General features: G+C 41.1%; 1 protein-coding gene across 3 annotated transcripts in view; it reads left to right on the top strand.

Annotated features, from left to right (window-relative positions):
• The first annotated feature begins 929 nt into the window (after window positions 1-929).
• ttc14 (tetratricopeptide repeat domain 14) overlaps window positions 930-18,712 on the top strand; it is a 62,063-nt gene continuing 44,280 nt past the window's right edge. Inside the window, exons 1-3 of one of the 3 annotated variants that reach the window (XM_043702366.1) lie at window positions 1,176-1,264; window positions 13,934-13,995; window positions 18,251-18,372. Coding sequence is in view for 1 of the 3 variants with exons in the window: in XM_043702365.1 (XP_043558300.1) it covers window positions 1,128-1,264; window positions 18,251-18,372 (259 nt within the window). In the remaining 2 variants the exon portion in view is untranslated. Of the gene's footprint in view, window positions 1,265-13,933; window positions 13,996-18,250; window positions 18,373-18,712 lie in introns of all 3 variants that reach the window. The other 2 variants (XM_043702365.1, XM_043702367.1) reach the window with 2 other exon arrangements.

Here is an 18,712-nt window from a genome sequence, read left to right as displayed (position 1 = left end):
GACTCTTCATGTGGATGCACTGGTTACAAAGGCCCAACAATGTCTCTTCTTCCTCAGGCAGCTGACACATAACGGCAAATACCCTTGCCAACTTTTATAGGTGTGCTAATGAGAGCATTCTGTCTGGATGTATCACTACTTGGTATGGCAACTATACCATTCAAGATCGGAGACGCTCAGAGAGTGGTGAACTCGGCCCAGACAATCACAAAGGCCAACCTCTCATCTATAAAATCTATCTACCAGGCCCACTGTCAAGGAAAGGCCACCAGCATTCTTAAAGATCCATCCCACCCTGGCAATGTTTTTCTGCAACCTGTACCATCGGGAAGAAGGTACAGAAGCCTGAACACACGCACCAGCCGGTTTCGAAACAGTTTCTCCCCTACTGCTTTTAGAATACTGAATGGACTCACAAACTCTTAACATTCGCCTGTACCTGTGTTTTTGTTTTTGCTGCTGTTTACCTATTATTTACTATCTATGCTACTTAACTATGTGATAAGCCTGTATTGCTTGCAAGACAAAGCTTTTCACTGTCCCTCGGTACACATGACAATAAGTTCAATTCAAATTCAAATTCAGTTTGTGCGTTCAAGTCCCACTTCATGACTTGAGCGTAGAAAAAAAACTAGCCTGACATCCTAGTGCAGTCCTGAGGGAGAACTGCATTGTCAGAAGTCAAGTCCTTGTGTTGGATCACACACAAATGCAAGTTTCCCTCCAAGTCACAGACTATCCTACGTAGCCATTCCTTCATTATTATCAGTTTAACATCCTGGAACCCTTCCTAACAGCAATAACTGAAACATATGGCCTGTAGATGTTTAAGAAAGCGTCTTACTCTGGAACAGACAAAAAATATACAACCGAGAATAAATGCCTGGGAGAGAAGTTCATTGTGCGCAAACTCAGAAGGAACTCGCAGCAGGGAGGAAATGCGCATGCGGCGACTGGAGGCTAATGGTGGCCATTGCGCAGGCGTGTGTTGTGCGGCTGACACTGGATGAAATGTCTGCTGGGCTTTACCTATCTGCTCAATGTGGTAACTCTCACTTCATCTCAACTAACTTCTGGAGGCAATATGCCAGTGAGTCTGGTCAGCGGGAATTGAATTGCTCCTGAATATGAACAAGGACCTCATGCGCCAATCGGTGGGTTATCACGGGCCTGCCTTGTTATCCCTTTTGAAAAGTGAACAATACGAGAACCCAGACATCCAGAGCATTTCGACCGAGTTCCTGAAAACAGCGATTCATCACAGGTATACGGTCACGGTTTAATTAACCTTCACCATCCTCTCTCCTACTTCAGCCAGCAGTGTTGCAGGGAATCCTTTGCTGTCAATCATAACTCAGCTGCAACATAAAGTGCTAATCCTCCAAAATGAACCCCTGTAGGCCTGAGTCTGTTTATTTTGTCCCTGTTTGTTGGAAGGAGTTATTATGGTCGCGCAGCATCAATTTTACTTCGCGAACGTCTTTGCGATCGTCAATAGCAGTTCGTTTATCCCCTAGTCCTGTTGGATTAATGACATTTTAAAATTTTTTACAATATTACCTATTATAGTGAATGACAGACTACTGGAATAGGTTTCGAGTCAATACTATATCATAAACTTATGATTTGGAGATGCCGGTGTTGGACTGGGGTGTACAAAGTTAAAAATCACACAACACCAGGTTATAGTCCAACAGGTTTAATGGGAAGTACACTAGCTTTCGGAGCGACGCTCCTTCATCAGGTGATTGTCACCTGATGAAGGAGCGTCGCTCCGAAAGCTGGTGTACTTCCAATTAATGTTGGACTATAACCTGGTGTTGTGTGATTTTTAACTTTGTACACCTGGCTCTCGTTATTTGGCCGATGCGTTTTTGCCGTAAAGTTGGCCTGCATGAAGGAAAATTGTAGTTTTTTTTCCCTCGGGCTGAACTCATATCTAAGAAAAAAAACGCATCGTCCGGAAAGGGCTGTGAGACACACTTGGAAGGTTGACGTGTGTCAGGAAGGTATTTTCTAATCAGCGTGTTCTGGAGATGTTATGGCACACCTCTGGAACAGATAGGAATTGAACCTGGGCCTCCTGTCTCGAACGTAGGAACTTTAGCACCATGTATTCTTTGTGATTATTTGGGACCTTTTGCTTTAATCAAGTATATAAACAGACTCAGTAAACCAGAAACTGACGATAATATGTTTAGGAAGTGAAATAATGTTGATATTTGACCAGAGCTATTAATAATACATACTGATTTGCTAAGTTCAAAGTTGCCAAAGCTGTGCCAGAACATAATGCTACTCTCTCATTAGGTGGACAAATGGTGGCGATTTAACCTAAGAACCACTATGCCTCAATAGGTGGGAATTGAGAGGGATAGTACTTGAGGGTAACCTCAGATGGGGTGGGAATTGAACCTGGAGAAAGCGAGGACTGCAGATTGTGGAGATCAGAGTTGAGAGTGTGGTGCTGGAAAAGCGCAGCAAGTCGGGCAGCATCCGAGGAGCAGGAGAATCGATGTTTTGGCCATAAGCCCTTCATCAGGAATGGTGGGCATAAGCCCTTCATTAAGAATTCTGATGAAGGGCGTATGCCCGAAACATCAGTTCTTCTGCTTCTTGGTTACTGCCTGACCTGCTGTGCTTTTCCAGCACCACACTTGGCTGGGAATTGAACCTATGCTGTTGGCTTCATTACATTGTAAACCAGCGGTTTAGCTAAGTGGCCCCTCTGTCTTTCTTTCTCTTGCACTCAGTAGTTAAATTCTATTTTATTCTTAAGATTTAAAATGGCAGAGGAACTTAGAGGTAGGGTTAATAACATGTATATGACAAAGGAGATACTTTCTCCTTTGTTTTAATCAAAACACATTGGGATGGCAGGCCAAGTGATGTGGTCACAATTGCAGCATGTGGGATCTCCTGGATACTTGTGTGATCCAGGGCACAAACAGTTATAGTTTGCAGCATGAGCGGCTTTAGCTCGGAGTTTGAGCCAAAGTGGCAAAATTACAGAGCAGTTGTTTCGGTCAAGGAAAAGAGTGTGACAATAAGTGGGGCAGATAAAGGGATCTGGTGTGTGGGAACTTCATCCTTTGCAATTATCCGACATGTTTCAGGTCCTTGGATGAGCAAAGGCTGCAGAGTGGTTGAGCTAACTGACCATGGCACTGTGCTACAACGATCAATTGAAGTGCGGGTGTAAAAAGGAATCTTCGAGGAGAAAGTGAGGACTGCAGATGCTGGAGATCAGAGCTGAAAATGTGTTGCTGGAAAAGCACAGCAGGTCAGCTGCGCTTTTCCAGCAGCACATTTTCAGTGTAAAAAGGAATGTATGTTTGTGGCAGACAGCAATGTAAGGTGGATTGACCGCTACTGTTTTCTGCAATAAGGAGAAAAGTAGAGGATAATCATATGATTTTAATCTGTATATGGACTAGAAATATCAGCAAAAGAGTCTTGTGAGGCGTTCATAGATTTTGGGATATGTTCTGGAATCAAACAGAGCCACTATTGTTGACCAGGTATCGTACAAGATATGATTAATTAATGTTCTTGTAGTGAAGGTGCCCGAAAGCAGCAGCAATCATAACATGATTGAATTATATATTCAGTTTAAGTGAGAAGATTGGATGCAATGACTCATATTTCAACCTTAAGGGCAAACGTAGGAATATGAAAGCAGAGCTAGCTAAAGTTAACCAGCAAATTGGGTTAATGTTCAAACCAGTGCAGGAGCAGGTATTTAAGGGGCTATTTCAGAATTCACAGAACAGTTATCGTGAATGAGAAAAAATTGTAAGGGAAGGACCACCATTCTTTATTCTCGTCTCCCATTTCTGCCTGTCTCTGCACACAATCTTAGAGCACTCATTAATCTAAGGTTGTGGATGTGAATTGGAAGAAATCTAATATTTGCTCATGCTTGGGGTAATGTTCCTTTTCTGGTCCAGATGTTTGATTTGTGTTTGCATCTAGGACAAGAAATACACAACTGTTGTCATTACAGCACGAGTTGCTTCAAGTCCTGTTTCTAACATCACACTGCACAGTCATTTTGTTAACATTGTAGTACCTAAGCATTAGTTATCAGTAGTTTGAGAGTGAAAGCTGCATCTTGTTCTGCACCCCAATATCATCGAACATTTTTTGCATCTTTACACTATTTTCATGTGTGTTGATTGGTGCATCTGCTGCAGCTCATCTTATCAGGATCTGGTTGAAGTCTTTTTACAGTCAGTATATTCAATTGCAATTTTTTTTGCCATTGAACTTCAAGTTCATGTGATGAGCTGTCCGTTTGAGTCACATTAGATTCTGTTTGTGGCTTGCGATGGCTTCTTTCTCAAATTTTCAATTTGATAAATTATTAGATTATTTACAATCACTAACACTCCAGGAGGATCATTGACTATTTCATTCTGTCTGCCTAGATACTCTTGAAGCACTAGAAATACCAAATGAAATGTGCAATATTTTCCTCTAGTTATTCAGACTGGGTTTCTTGCAGTTGGAGCATCACTGCTCTCATGCTGGACATGTTTATTTTTCCTTAATTTGTAAGCCTGTACTTTAGCCTTGATTTTCCTGTTGGACCTTTTGGAAATTATTCTTGTTAGGCCTGGACTTCCTTCATCATAATGCAAAGCCTTATTCATTCTTACATTAATACAGTCTTGCTGATGCTTGACAAGCTCCTGTATGTATCATAAGTTTTCTTGTGTGTTTCTTTTGTTGCAGCAGATATTCTCTTCTGGTTGGAATCCAAACTCATGACTATTATATCACTAAGATCATAGGGTGATAGAGCATGGAAACAGATCGTTTGGTCCAACCAGTCAATTGCCAGACATAATCCCAAACTCATCTAGTCCCACCTGCATGCTCCTGACCCATATTCCTCCAACTCTTTCCTATTCATGTACTTATCCAAATATCTTTTAAAAATTGTAATTGTATCTACATCCATCACTTCCTTAGGAAGTTCACTCCACGGGCAAACCACCCTCTGCGTAAGAACAAAATTGCCCCATGTCTTTTTAAAATCTCTGTCCTCACCTTAAAAATCTTTCAATCGCCATACTTTGCAACACTTCTCTAGATGTCTGTGCAGTCAATGTTCTCCCTCTCTTCCTCAACTCTTGTGTTAAATATGAACAGTTCGTAAGTAACATGAATAGAGCATTCAAAATTGGACAAAAGAGCCCAAACTCAGTGGCACTAGGCTACGCTATTTCCAAACAAATCTTATGACACTTGATATTAAAAGGTCCATTACCTTACTGATGTTAAAGTGAAAGCATTAAAGGGAGTAAAATTTTGGTATGTAGTTCAGATGGAGAAGTATGATTGACACCTGGGGAAAAATCCTTGACTTTGTGTTCTTGCAAATTCCCTTTCCTCTTTAAAAAAAAAATCCTTGCACATGTTGTCTCCCAAATCTGTCACAAGCCACATCCTTTGACTTTGACTATGACGACTTAAGTGTCCTAATCTTTGACAGCATTCGCTGACACAGTTGATCTCATGATCTTTCTGTAAAACTGTGTTTGGTCCCATTCTCATGATTACATTCATAGCCACAAAATTACCTGTAATGAGTTCTTTCTTTTGACTCCCCCAAAATCCATCTTTTACCCCCTCCTGTTTTTCATCTGTATGCTATCTATCATCCCAAGGCATGGTTTCAGTCACCAGATGAGTGCTTGCAACAGCTAGCACCTCTGTCATTCTGCTGGACATGCAGCCTTGCATGAGTTGATGCTTTCACTAATAATGCACCAGAAACAATCATAGAGCCAGAGAGTCAGAGGGATGTACAGAACGGAAACAGACCCTTCAGTCAAACTTGTCCATGCCGACCAGATATCCTAAATTAATTGAGCCCCATTTTTCAGCAATTGGCCCATATCCTTCTAAACCCTTCCTATTCATATACCCATCCAGATGCCACTTAAATGTTATAATTGTACCAACCTATGCCCTCCAGTTCTGGACTAACCCACCATGGGGAAAATACCTTGTCTAATGCCCCTCATAATTTTATAAACCTCTATAAGGTCACCCCTCAGCGTCCGACACTCCAGGGAAAATAGTCGCAGCTTATTCAGCCTTCTCACTATAGCTCAAACCTTACAACCCTGGCAACATCCTTGTAAATCTTTTCTGAACCCTTTCAAGTTTACAACATCCTTCTGATAGGAGGGAGACCAGAACTACATACAGTATTCCAAAAGTGGCCTATCCAATGTTCTGTACAGCTGCAATGTGACTTCCCAACTCCTGTACTCAATACACTGACCAATAAAGGAAAGCATAACAAATACCTTATTCACTACCCTATCTACCTGCGACTCCACTTTTAAAGAACGGTGATTCTGCACTCCAAGGTCTATTTGTTCAGCAAGACTTCCCAGGACCTTACCGTTAAGTGTATAACTCCTGCCCTGACTTGCCTTTCCAAACCACAGCACCTCACACCTATCTAAATTAAACTCCTTCTGCCGATCTTCGGTCAGGTGACCCATCTGATCAAGATCCTATTGTACTCTGAGGTAACCTTCGCTGTCCATTACACCTCCAATTTTGGTGTCATCTGCAAACTTACTTAGTATACCTACTATGTTCACATCCAACTCATTTACATAAATGACGAAAAGCAGTGGACCGAACACTGATCCTTGTGGCACACCGCTGGTCAGAAGCCTCCAGTCCGAAAGGCAACCCTCCACCACCACACTCTGTCTTATACCCTCAAAGCAGTTCTATATCCAAATCATTAGCTCTCCCTGTATCTCATGTGATCTCACCTTGCTAACCAGTCTATTATGAGGAACCTTGTCGAGTTCCTGACTGAAGTCAATGTAGATCATGTTCATCCCTCTGCCTTCATCAATCCTCTTTGTTGCTTCTTCGATAAACTCAATCAAGTTAGTGAGACGTGATTTCCCAGGCACAAAGCCATATTGACTATCCGTAATCAGTCCTAGCCTTTCCAAATACATGTAAATCCTGTCCCTCAGGGTTCCCTCCAACAACCTGCCCACCATCAATGTCAAGCTCACCGGCCTGTAGTTCCTTGTGTTTTCCTTACCACCTTTCCTAAATAATGGCACTACATTAGCCAACCGCTGGTCTTCAGGCACCTCACCTGTGACTATCAGTTATACAAATATCTCGGCAAGGGGCCCAGCAATCACCTCCCTAGCTTCCCACAGAGTTCTCACATACACCTGACTAGGTCCTGAGGATTTATCCACCTTTATGCATTTTATGACATTCAGCACCACCAGCTCTGTAATATGAACATTTTTCACATCGATTTCCCCACATTCTATATCTTCCATGTCCTTCTCTACAGTAAACACTGACGCAAAATACTCATTTAGTATCCCCATCTCCTGCGGTTCCACACACAGGCTGTCTTTGAGGGGCCTTAATCTCTCCTGAGGTACCCTTTTGTCCTTAATGTATTTATAAAATCCCTTTGGATTCTCCTTTACCCTATTATGTATTTGTAAAAACCTTTTGGATTCTCCTTAACTCTGTTTGCAAAAGCTATCTCATGTCCTCTTTTTGCCCTCCTGATTTCCCTTCTAAGTATCCTCCTACTGCCTTTATACTCTTCGAAGGATTCACTCGATCTATCCTGTCTATACCAGACATATGCTTCCTTTTCTTTCTTAACCAAAACCTCAATTTCTCTAGTCATCCAGCCTTCCCTACAACTACCAGCCTTGCCTGTCACCCTAACAGAAACGTACTGTCTCTGGACTCTCGTTATCCTATTTTTGAAGGTTTTCCATTTTCCAGCTATCCCTTTACCTGTGAACATCTGCCTCCAATCAACCTTTGAAAGTTCTTGATTAATACTGTCAAAATTGGCCTTCCTCCTGTTTAGAACTTCAACTTTTAGATCTGGTCTATCCTTTTCCACCAGTATTTTAAAACTAATAGTATTATGATCACTGGCAAAGTGCTCCCCCCTTATTTCCAAAAGTAGGTCAGGTTTTGCAATTTCTGTAGTAGGTACAACCACATACTGAATCAGAAAATCTTCTTGTACATACCTAACAAATTCCTCTCCATCTAAATCCTTAACATTTTAACTTTGTTTGGAAAGTTAAAATCACCTACCATAACCGCCCTACTATTTTTACAGCTAACTGAGATCTCTTTACAAACTTGTTTTTCAATCTCCCACTGACTGCTGAGGGGGTCTATAGTGAGGACAGCATGGAACAGGCTGATATGTTTGAACAGTTTGATGTTAAGAAGGAGGATATGCTGAAAAGTTTGGAAAACATAAGAATAGGTAATTCCCCTGGGTAAGAGGGGATTTGCTGAAGGTTATGACAGGAAGTGAGAGAAGAGATTGCTGTGCCTTTGGTGATGATCTTTGCATCCACACTGTCCACTGGAATAGTGCCAGATGATTGGAGGGTGGCAAATGTTATTCCCTTATTCACGGAAGGGAATTGGAATAATCCTGGGAATTACAGACCCCTGTCAGTTTATGTCTGTGGTGGGCAAATTATTGGAGAGGATTCTGACAGACAGGATTTATGTTTACTTGGAAAACCATAGTTTGATAAGAGATAGTCAACATGGCTTTGTGAGGGGTAGGTAATGCCTCACAAGCCTTATTGAGTTCTTTGAGGATGTGACAAAACAGATTGATGTAGATAAACTTTAGTAAGGTGTTTGATAAGATTCCCCATGGTAGGTTCATTTAGAAGTAAGGAGGCATGGGAAATTTAGCTGTCTGAATACAGAATTGGCTGGCCCGTACAATACAGGGGGTGGGTAGTAGATGGAAATTCAGCCTGGAGCTTGGTGACCAGTGGTGTTCTGCAGGGATCTGTTCTTGGACCTCTGCTGTTTGTGATTTTTATAAATGACTTGGATGAGGAAGTGGAAGGGTGGGTTAGTAAGTTTGCCAATGACACAAAGGTTGGTGGAGTGGTGGATAGTGTGGAGGGCTGTTAAAGGTTGCAATGGGATGTTGACAGGATGCAGAACTGGGCAGATAAGTGGCAGATGAAGTTCAACCTGGAAAAGTGACAAGTGATTTGTTTTGGAAGGTCAAATTTGAATGCAGGGTTAAAGGCAGAATTCTTGGCAGTGTAGAAGGACAGAGGAATCTTGGGGTCTACGTCCATAGATCATTCAAAGTTGCCACCCAAGTTGTGAGGATTGTTAGGAAAGTGTATAGTGTGTTGGCTTTCATTAGCAGAAAGATTGAGTTTAAGAGCTACAAGTTTGTGCTGCAGTTCTATACTGAGCCCTGGCGAGACCACACTTGGAATAGTATGTTTGGTTCTGGTCGCTTCATTATAGGAATGATGTGGAAGCTTTAGACAGGGTGGAGAAGAGATTTACCAGGATGCTGCCTGGACTGGACGGCATGCCTTATGAAGAAAGGTTGAGGGAGCTGAGGCTTTTCTCATTGGAGCGAAGAAGGGTGAGAGGCAACTTGATAGAGGTGTACAAGATAATGAGAGTCATGATTTGGAGGTGCAGTGTTGGACTGGGGTGTACAAAGTTAAAAATCACACAGCACCAGGTTATTGTCCAACAGGTTTATTTGGAAGCACTGGCTTTCAGAGCGCTGCTCCTTTGTCAGGTGGTTGTGGAGTATAAGATCGTAGGTCACAGAACTTACAGCAAAAGTTTACAGTGTGATGTAACTGAAATTATATATTGAAAAAGACCTGGATTGTTTGTTAAGCCTCTCATCTTTTAGAATATGCATATTTGTTTCAGTTCTTGTATGTATAGATTCCAGAACTTTCTTGAAGTTACATTCTCAAATGAACTTTAACAATAGGTGCCATGTTGGCCTAGATAATGCATGGAAGGTTTGAGGTGCCCTGTGTGAGGCTGTCTGTGCCCCAATGTTCAGACTGATTCTAATCTAAAAAAGGGATTTACAGAACTTTGCATAGATTTGTGCAGTTTTTGAGCAAAATAAAATGTAATTCTGCAAGTATAAATTCACCCCACAAACTTATGTGTGTGTGCGTGCATGTGGATGTGTGCACAACAATCAACAGACAGGACAGTTCCCTCCCAGTCGGAGAACACTTCAGTGCGGGACATTCGACCTTGGACCTTCGGATGACCATCCTCCAAGGTGGACTTTGAGATAGGCAACAACGCAAAGTGGCCGAGCAGAGGCTGATAGCCAAGTTCGGTACCCATGAGGATGGCCTCAACCGGGACCTTGGGTTCATGTCACACTACAGGTGATCCCACTGCACGACGGACGGACGGACACACACACACACTGTACAGTCATTGCAGACCCTCTCTTATAGACAATCTCTCCTTTATATGCTCACACATGAACTCCCACACTCTCACATGCACCCTCACAAAGACTTCTGCCCCTTTACACTCACACCCCCACACATACATATACAGACACTCTCTCACAGATACTTATACTCCCTGCGCGCACACGCACACATGGAACAGATGTTGCGTGACCTTGATAGGTATGTCCCTGTTGGGCGGGGGAGAAGTGATAAGGTAAAGTATGGGAACCATGGTTTACTAAAGAAATTGTATCTCTTGTTCAGTGGAAGAGGGAGGCCTATGCGATGTTGAGACGAGATAGTTCAGATGACGTGATGGACAGTTACAGATTAACTAGGAAGAATTTAAAGAGAGTTAAGATGAGCAAGGAGGGGTCGTGGGCAGTCTTTAGCAGGTAGAATAAAGGAGAGGCCTAAAGCTTTCTATAGATATGTGAGGAATAAAAGGATGACGAGGGAAGGAATAGGGCCAGTCAAAGACAGAAGTGGGAAGTTGTGTGTGGACCCTGTGGAGATCGGAGAGGTGCTAAACGAATATTTCTCATCTGTTTTCACTCAGGAAAAGGAGAATATTGTAGAGAAGAAGACTGAGATACGGGCTATTAGAGTAGAAAGGATTGAGGTTAGTAAGGAGGAGGTTTTATCAATTCTAGAAGGTGTGAAAGTAGATCAGTCACCTGGGATGGATTCTGGGAAGCTGGGGAGGAGATGGCGGAGCCTTTGGCCTTGATCTTTGAGTCGTCATTGTCTACAGGGTTAGTTTTAGAGGACTGGAGGATTGGAAATGTTGTGACCTTGTTCAAGAAGGGCAGTAGAGATGACCCAGGTGATTATAGACCAGTGAGCCTTACGTCTGTTGTAGGAAAGGTTTTGGAAAGGATTATAAGAGAGAGGATTTTTCATCATCTAGCAAGCAACAATTTGATTGGAGATAGTTAACATGGTTTCGTCAAGGGAAAATCGTGTCTCACAGACCTAATTGAGTTTTTTGAGAAGGTGACTAAACATGTAGATGAGGTTAAGGCAGTTGACGTGGTGTACGTACATAGTAGGCTATGAGAGAAAGTGAGGATGCATAGGATTGAGGGTGATATGCTGTTTATCATTTTTATAAATGACTTGGACGCAGGCATAATGGATGGCTTAGTAAGTTTGCAGATGACACTGAAGTCATTGGAGTGGTTGACAGTGTGGGATAATTTTGCAGGTTGCAGGAGGACTTGGGTAAGCTGCAGAATTGGGCTGAGAGGTGGCAAATGGAATTCAATGCAGATAAATGTGAGGTGATTCACTTTGGGAAGAATAACAGGAAGGGCGAATATTGGGTCAATGGAAAGATTCTTGGTTGAGTGGATATGCAGAGGGATCTTGATGTCCATGTATGTAGATTCCTCTGGAATATTGTAACAGTTCTGGTCACCCCATTACAGGAAGGATGTGGAAGCATTGGAAAAGGTGCAGAGGAGATTTACCAGGGTGTTGCCTGGCCTGGAAGGAAGGTCTTATGAGGAAAGGCTGAGGGACTTGGGTCTGTTCTCATTGGCGAGAAGAAGGCTAAGAGGAGATTTAATAGAGACATATAAGATGATCAGAGAATTAAATAGGGTGGACAGTGAGAGTCTTTTTCCTCGGATGATGACGTCGGCTTGTATGAGGAGGCATAGCCTGCAAATTGAGGGGTGATAGATTTAAGACAGATGTCAGAGGCAGGTTCTTTACTCGGTGACGTAAGGGTGTGGAATGCCCTGCTTGCCAATGTACTTAACCCAACTACATGAGGGGCATTTAAACAGTCCTTGGAAAAGCATATAGATGGTGGGATAGCATAGGGTGATGGGCTTAGATTAGTTCACAGATTGGCGCAACATCAAGGGCCTGTTCTGCGCTGTATTGTTCCTTGTTCTGTCTGACAGGAAGAGTACATCACTCCACTGAAGGCCATCTTTGCCCCTTAACAAATAGACTTAGAAAATAGCTTGGTCTTACTACTGTAAAAGACTGCTTCTAGCTAACTGACTACCTATGTTTTATATATTTAATATTTAATCAAAAGACAGATCTTGATAAAACATACAAACAAAATAAGAACTCGTTCTACTCACTATTGCAGATTTACAGCAAGGTTACACTTAAAAACTACGCACTTAGCTTCTCCTGTGCTGTGAGCTTTGCCACACGGGTTCCTCCGAGGACAGCTGTAAATTACACTGTTTATTAATTTTTCTTAGATGCACTCCGATATCCAGATATAGTTGAACTCAAACAACAAAGGCAGTAGTTGTGCAGATTCACTGCTGGGTCGGACAGCAGTGTCAGTTTCTTTTCCTGATCATGTGGTCTCTGCCTTTGTGTCTCTCCCTCCTTTTTAAAGTGGTGTTGTTTTGATCTTTTTCCCCCCCGTTCCAAAACAATGCAACACTTTATACTGCTCCTGGAATTTGAGGAAATCACCTCCAACACTTAAAATACCTCAAAAAAGGAGCAGCTCTTGGTGCCACAATTTTTTCTGTCCTCCATCTTGGATTACCCAGAATCCTCAAGCCATTATCTTTATTCATTTCAACAACTTTATTCCCTAGTCACCATTTAGATCTTCCTCCCCTGCTATTCTCTCAGATGAGACCAGAATGTTCAAAATGTTGGTATTCTATTTGACCCTGAGCAGAGTTTCCATTCATCCCTGTGCTTGCTTATCTATTTCACTGCTAGTTTGCCAAAAGTCTAGTCTAAAAATTCTCATCCTCGTGTTCAAGTCCCTATATTGACTTGTGCCCCTCTAACCTTATAATCGTCTTAGGCCCCTCTCTGTTCCCTAAACCATGGCATCTTGTATAGTTCCGATTTCCTTTGCTCCACTACTGGTTGCTTGCCTTTACAATCAAAGCCTTTGGCTCATGAATTCCTTCCAAAAATCAGTCTAACTCCCAGCTTTTCAAAATGCTTTTTAAAAGACTGACTGTTTTACCAAACAGTTTCCTCAAGTATTGATGTATTACATTGTACACTCGAAGCACCATAGTATACAACACCACAGGCCAAGTAGTTACGTGCTTGACAACAAGCAACACAACAGCCAATGGGCCTCCTTCCATGCTGGTGAAACTGTGAATTTAATCAAGCATCCTAATATTTCCTTGGCTTTGTATCAATTCACCACAGTAGAGGTACAATGTAAATGCAGCATCCTAATTACGAACTGCAAACTAAACCATGCTGTGGGCAATGTGATGAAAATAGTTTCCTTTCCATTTTTACCTTAGCACCATGTAATGCAATTTATTATTGTGATTCTAATTTTTTTGCACAAATTGTATGCTTTTGTAAGTGCAAAAGCTGGGAACGGTTATCACAACTATGTCTACTTTTCAACTATTCCAATATATTAATTTTAATTATGTTGTCCCTCTGAGCCCAGATCCATCATTGGATGATGCTTTACTAAAGGCTGTTGGAGATTGACTTCATCAAAAGTTTACTTTCATCTATCAAAATGTGTTTGTTATAAATATTTTTAGTTTTTATTTAACATTACCAAAGTTAGTATATCATCTTTCAATTGTAGATTACACATTTTGGTGGTTAATTTGTTTTCTGTGACCCTTTTTATTCAAACTTAGACACAGATACCCATCGCCACCAACTAATCAGCAGTTCTCTGACCTTGCACAAATTGACAAAGGTAAACATCAATGCATAACACCTATTTACTGTAACTGACTCCAATCCATGACAGGGGCCCAATCTAAAGTGGACACCAATCCAAAACAAGGATATGGTTAGAAGGAATAAATGAAAGATTTATCTGAGTTCTATTTTAAGGAACATTGTAAATGAGAAGAACAAATATTCGAATTTAGAAAAGGAATGTTAGTACATGAAATCTGAACAATGATTATCAGCAGAGATTTAATAGAATTTAAACTTTTGAAATATTGTGTGCAATTCTGGTCTTCCTCCTATCGGAAGGATGTTGTGAAACTTGAAAGGGTTCAGAAAAGATTTACAAGGATGTTGCTAGGGTTGGAGGATTTGAGCTATCGGGAGAGGCTGAACAGGCTGAGGCTGTTTTCCCTGGAGTGTCGGAGGCTGAGGGGTGACCTTATAGAGGTTTACAAAATTATGAGGAGCATGGATAGAGTAAAGAGGCAAAGTCTTTTCCCTGGGGTCGGGGAGTGCAGAACTAGAGGGCATAAGTTTAGGGTGAGAGGGGAAAAGATATAAAAGAGACCTACGGGCAACTTTTTCTCAGAGAGTGGTACGTGTATGGAATGAGCTGCCAGAGGATGTTTCCATGCTGTACATCTCTATGACTCTATGACTGTATAAAATCATGAGGGGCATGGATATGATAGATAGACAAAGTCTTTTCTCTGAGGTGGGGGAGCCCAGAACGAAAGGGCATAGACCTAGGGTGAGAGAGGAATGATATAAAAGGGACCTAAGGAGCAACTTTTTCATGCAGAGGATGGTGCATGTATGAAATGAGCTGCCAGAGGAAGTGGTGGAGGCTGGTACAATTGCAACATTTAAGAGGAATTTGGATGGGTATATGAATAGGAAGGGTTTGGAGGGATTTGGACCAAGTGCTGGCAAATGGGAGTAGGTTAGGTTGGGATATCTGGTTGGCATGGACAAGTTGGATCAAAGCGTTTGTTTCCGTGCTGTACATCTCTTTTGAGGCCCTATAGACTGACTAAATCACAATTATAGGCTGTGTTTCAGAACTGGGAAACTAGGAGTCTACGTGGTGCTTTTGATCCTTAACCTTGTGAATATTTCTGCATTTTTTATGTGCATGTTATCTTTGCATACTAATGGAAGCAGATTCATTGAAAGTGCTATTTCCCTTTGGTTGCTGGTGTCAGAGGTTAGATCGGTAAGTATCAATATTTACAAGATGTTCCACAGATCACAAGATTGAACAAAATTGTAAATTAGACTTTGAAAAACAAATATCGCAGGTGCGAAAAACCTCTAATAAAAGTAAACAGTTTTGAAAGTATTCAGGTTGGACAACAGTTATGGAGAGAAAAACAGGATTAATGTTTGGATTGAATGTTTTTTTAATCTGAACTGGGAACAGTCAAAAATGTCTTAGTTTTTGAGTAAATGGTGGATGAGACAAGGTTAAAATCGACATGGCTGATCAAACACAAAGGGAGTTGAAAGCAATAACAATCTGCAGGTTGAGAGAAATCTTGGAGAAAAGAAAAGTAGACCTTCAAAATAGGCATGTGAATTAGATGCTATTCGAAAAGGACGTGTTGGAAATCATTGTTTAGAAAGTTCAGCTGCACTTGAAAGGAAACATCTATATTTGAATAATTTAATAAATACATCAACAAACTTTACTAATGACTTGTTTGTAGCTTCATTTATGTGTGAATATAAAAGGATCAACTAAGCTAGTGCACCCTTGTAATTGTAAAACAGTTTATTTTGGCCTGATAATAAATGATATCTTCCATATTGAAATGCCTGGAGTCATAGAATTGTTCAGTGTGGAAACAAAACTCTTTGGTCCAACTCATCTATGCCAACTAGCTATCCTGAATTAATCTAGTCCCATTTTCCAGTTTTTGGTCCATATACTTCTAAACCTTCCCTATTCGTGTACCCACCCAGATGCCTTTTAAATGCTGTAATTGTACCAATCTCCACCACTTCCTCTGGCAGCTCATTTCATATACACACTATCCTCTGCATGAAAAGGTTGCCCCTTAGGTTCCTTTTAACTCTTTCCTCTCACCTTAAACCTATGCCCTCTAATATGGGACTCCCCTGCCTCAAAGAAAACAACCTTGGCTATTCACCCTATCCATGACCCTCATGATTTTTTTTAAACTTCTGTAAGGTCACTCTTCAGCCTCTGATGCTCCAGGAAAATAGCCTCAGCCCATTCAGTCTTCCCTATAGCTCGAACCCTCCAATTCCAGCAACATCCTTGTCAATCTTTTCTGAACCTTTTCAAGTTTACAACATCTTTTCAATATGAGGGAGACTAGAATTGCACACAGTATTTCAATAGTGGCATAACCAATGTCCTGAACAGCCACAACATGATTTCCTAACTCTTGTACTCGATGCACTGACTGATAAAGGCAAGCATTCTGAATGTCGCCTTCACTACCTGTCTACCTGCGATTCCATTTTCAAGGAGCTGTGAATCTGTACCCCAACTCTCTTTGGTTGGCAACACTCCCCAGGACCCCGTCACTAAATATATAAATACTGACCTGGTTTGCCTTACCAAATGTTACACCTCACATTTATCTAAATTGAACTTCATCTGCCGATCCTCAGTCCATTGGCCCATCTGATGAAAGTCCTGTTGTAGTCTGAAGTAACCTTCGCTGTTGACTACACTTCTAGTTTTGGTGTCATCTGTAAACTTACTAACCACACCTTCTATGCTCACATCCAAGTTACTAATATCAATGACAAAAAGCAGTAGACCCAAGACCGACCCTTGAAGCATACCGCTGGTCACACCTCTAGTCCGAAAAGCGATTCTCCACCATCATCCATCTTCAAGCCAATTTTTTATCGAAATGGCTACCTCCGCCGGGATTCCATGTGATCTAACCTTACTAATCACTCTACCATGCAGATTCTTGTTGAATGTCTTGCTGAAGTACACGTAGAGGACCATCACTGTGCCTTCATCAATCATCTAGTCAGTTCTTCAACAAAAACCCAAGTTAGTGAGACACTATTTCCCATGCACAAAGCCACATTGACTATCCCTAATCAGTAATTGCCTTTCTAAGTAAGTCCTGTCCCTCAGAATCCCTTCTAAAAACTTACCTATCACTGATGACAAGCTCATCAGTCTATCGTGCCTTGGCTTTCCTTTACTACCTTTCATAAATAATGGTACCATATTAGCCAACCTCCAGTCTTCTGGCACCTCACCTGTGGCTATGGATGATATAAATATTTGAGCAAAGGACCTGCAATCAATTCCCTCGCTTCCCACATAGTTCTGGATACACCTGATCAGGTCTGGCGGATTTATCTCCTTTTGTCTTTTAAGACCTCCTCCACCACTTCTCTTTAATCTGGACAGTTTTCAAGATACTACTGTTTATTTTTCCAAATTCCCTAGCCTCCATATCCTTCTCCACAGAAAAATACTAATGCGAAATATTCCTGTACTATCTCACCCATATCCTGCAGTTCCACCATTAGATGGCTGTGTTGATCTTTAAGGTGCCCTATCCTTTATCTAGTTACTCTTTTGTTCATCATGTATCTGTAGAATCTCTCTGGATTCTCCTTAACCTTATTTACCAAAGCTATCTCACGTCTCCTTTTGCCCTGTTGATTTCCTTTTTGAGTATATACCTACTGCCCTTCCTCCTCTTCAGGATTTATTCAATCCCAGCGATTTATACCTGACGTGCATCCTTCTTTTTCCTTGATCAGAACCTCAATTTCTCTAATCGTACAGCATTCCCTACACCTTCCAGCCTTGCCCTTCCCCCTAACAGGAACATACTGTCTTTGGACTCTTATTATCTCATTTTTAAAGGCCTCCCACTTTCCACACGGCCCATTACCTCCGAACAGCCCCTCCAAATCAACCTTTGAAAGTTCTTGCCCAATACTGTCAAAAATTGGCCTTGCAACAATTTAGAACTTTAACTTTTAGATTAGATCTATCCTTTTTATAACTATTTTAAAAATAATCGAATTATGATCACATGCTGAAGTATTATTTAATGCAGTTTAAGGATACATGTGGAATTGTTTTTATATTTTGTATTATTGTGCTCCGGTTACTTTTTCAAATTAAATTGTTGATCTCAATCAGTTTGAATTTTATGGTACACCAATTATAAATCTTTTAGAAGCAGTACATTATGGATAATTGGACCACATCTCAATATTGAGAATAATTGTTTTTAATGTCCTGTACTATTTTTTTGCAGAAAGGATAGAAGAATTGATAACATTGCTATACAGCAATTTGTTGCAAGAAAAGCAGACCTTCTCTTTGCCCCATCATGGAAGTCAGTGGCCAGAACTGATTTGAATGATGAAGACACTGAAGGTGGTGATCATGTAGCAAGTACATGATGTTGTCTAGAGCAGTGTCCTTTTTCATATTTCTTGAATTTTTCTTAAAGTTTAAACATTTGGAATATTTCTTCCAATTTTGTATAAGAAATGCATACCAATTAGATTAATATCTTAATTACTATTCTTTTCCACTTAAATTTTCTGAAGGATTGTTATTCTTTGTTCTTTCTTTAGCTCTCCTCCTTCCAGGTTCTACAAGTCTTTTTATTTGAAGAAAGTTATACCTCTGCCTTTATTGTATTGAGGCAAATGGCAGGTTGTTGCAATAATATTCTAAAACCATCTCTGAGAGCAAGTTCTAGATTCAGGAT

Source organism: Chiloscyllium plagiosum, chromosome 13 (genome assembly GCF_004010195.1).
Source record: "Chiloscyllium plagiosum isolate BGI_BamShark_2017 chromosome 13, ASM401019v2, whole genome shotgun sequence".
NCBI lineage: Eukaryota > Metazoa > Chordata > Chondrichthyes > Orectolobiformes > Hemiscylliidae > Chiloscyllium > Chiloscyllium plagiosum.
This window is presented reverse-complemented; position numbering and strand designations above follow the sequence as displayed.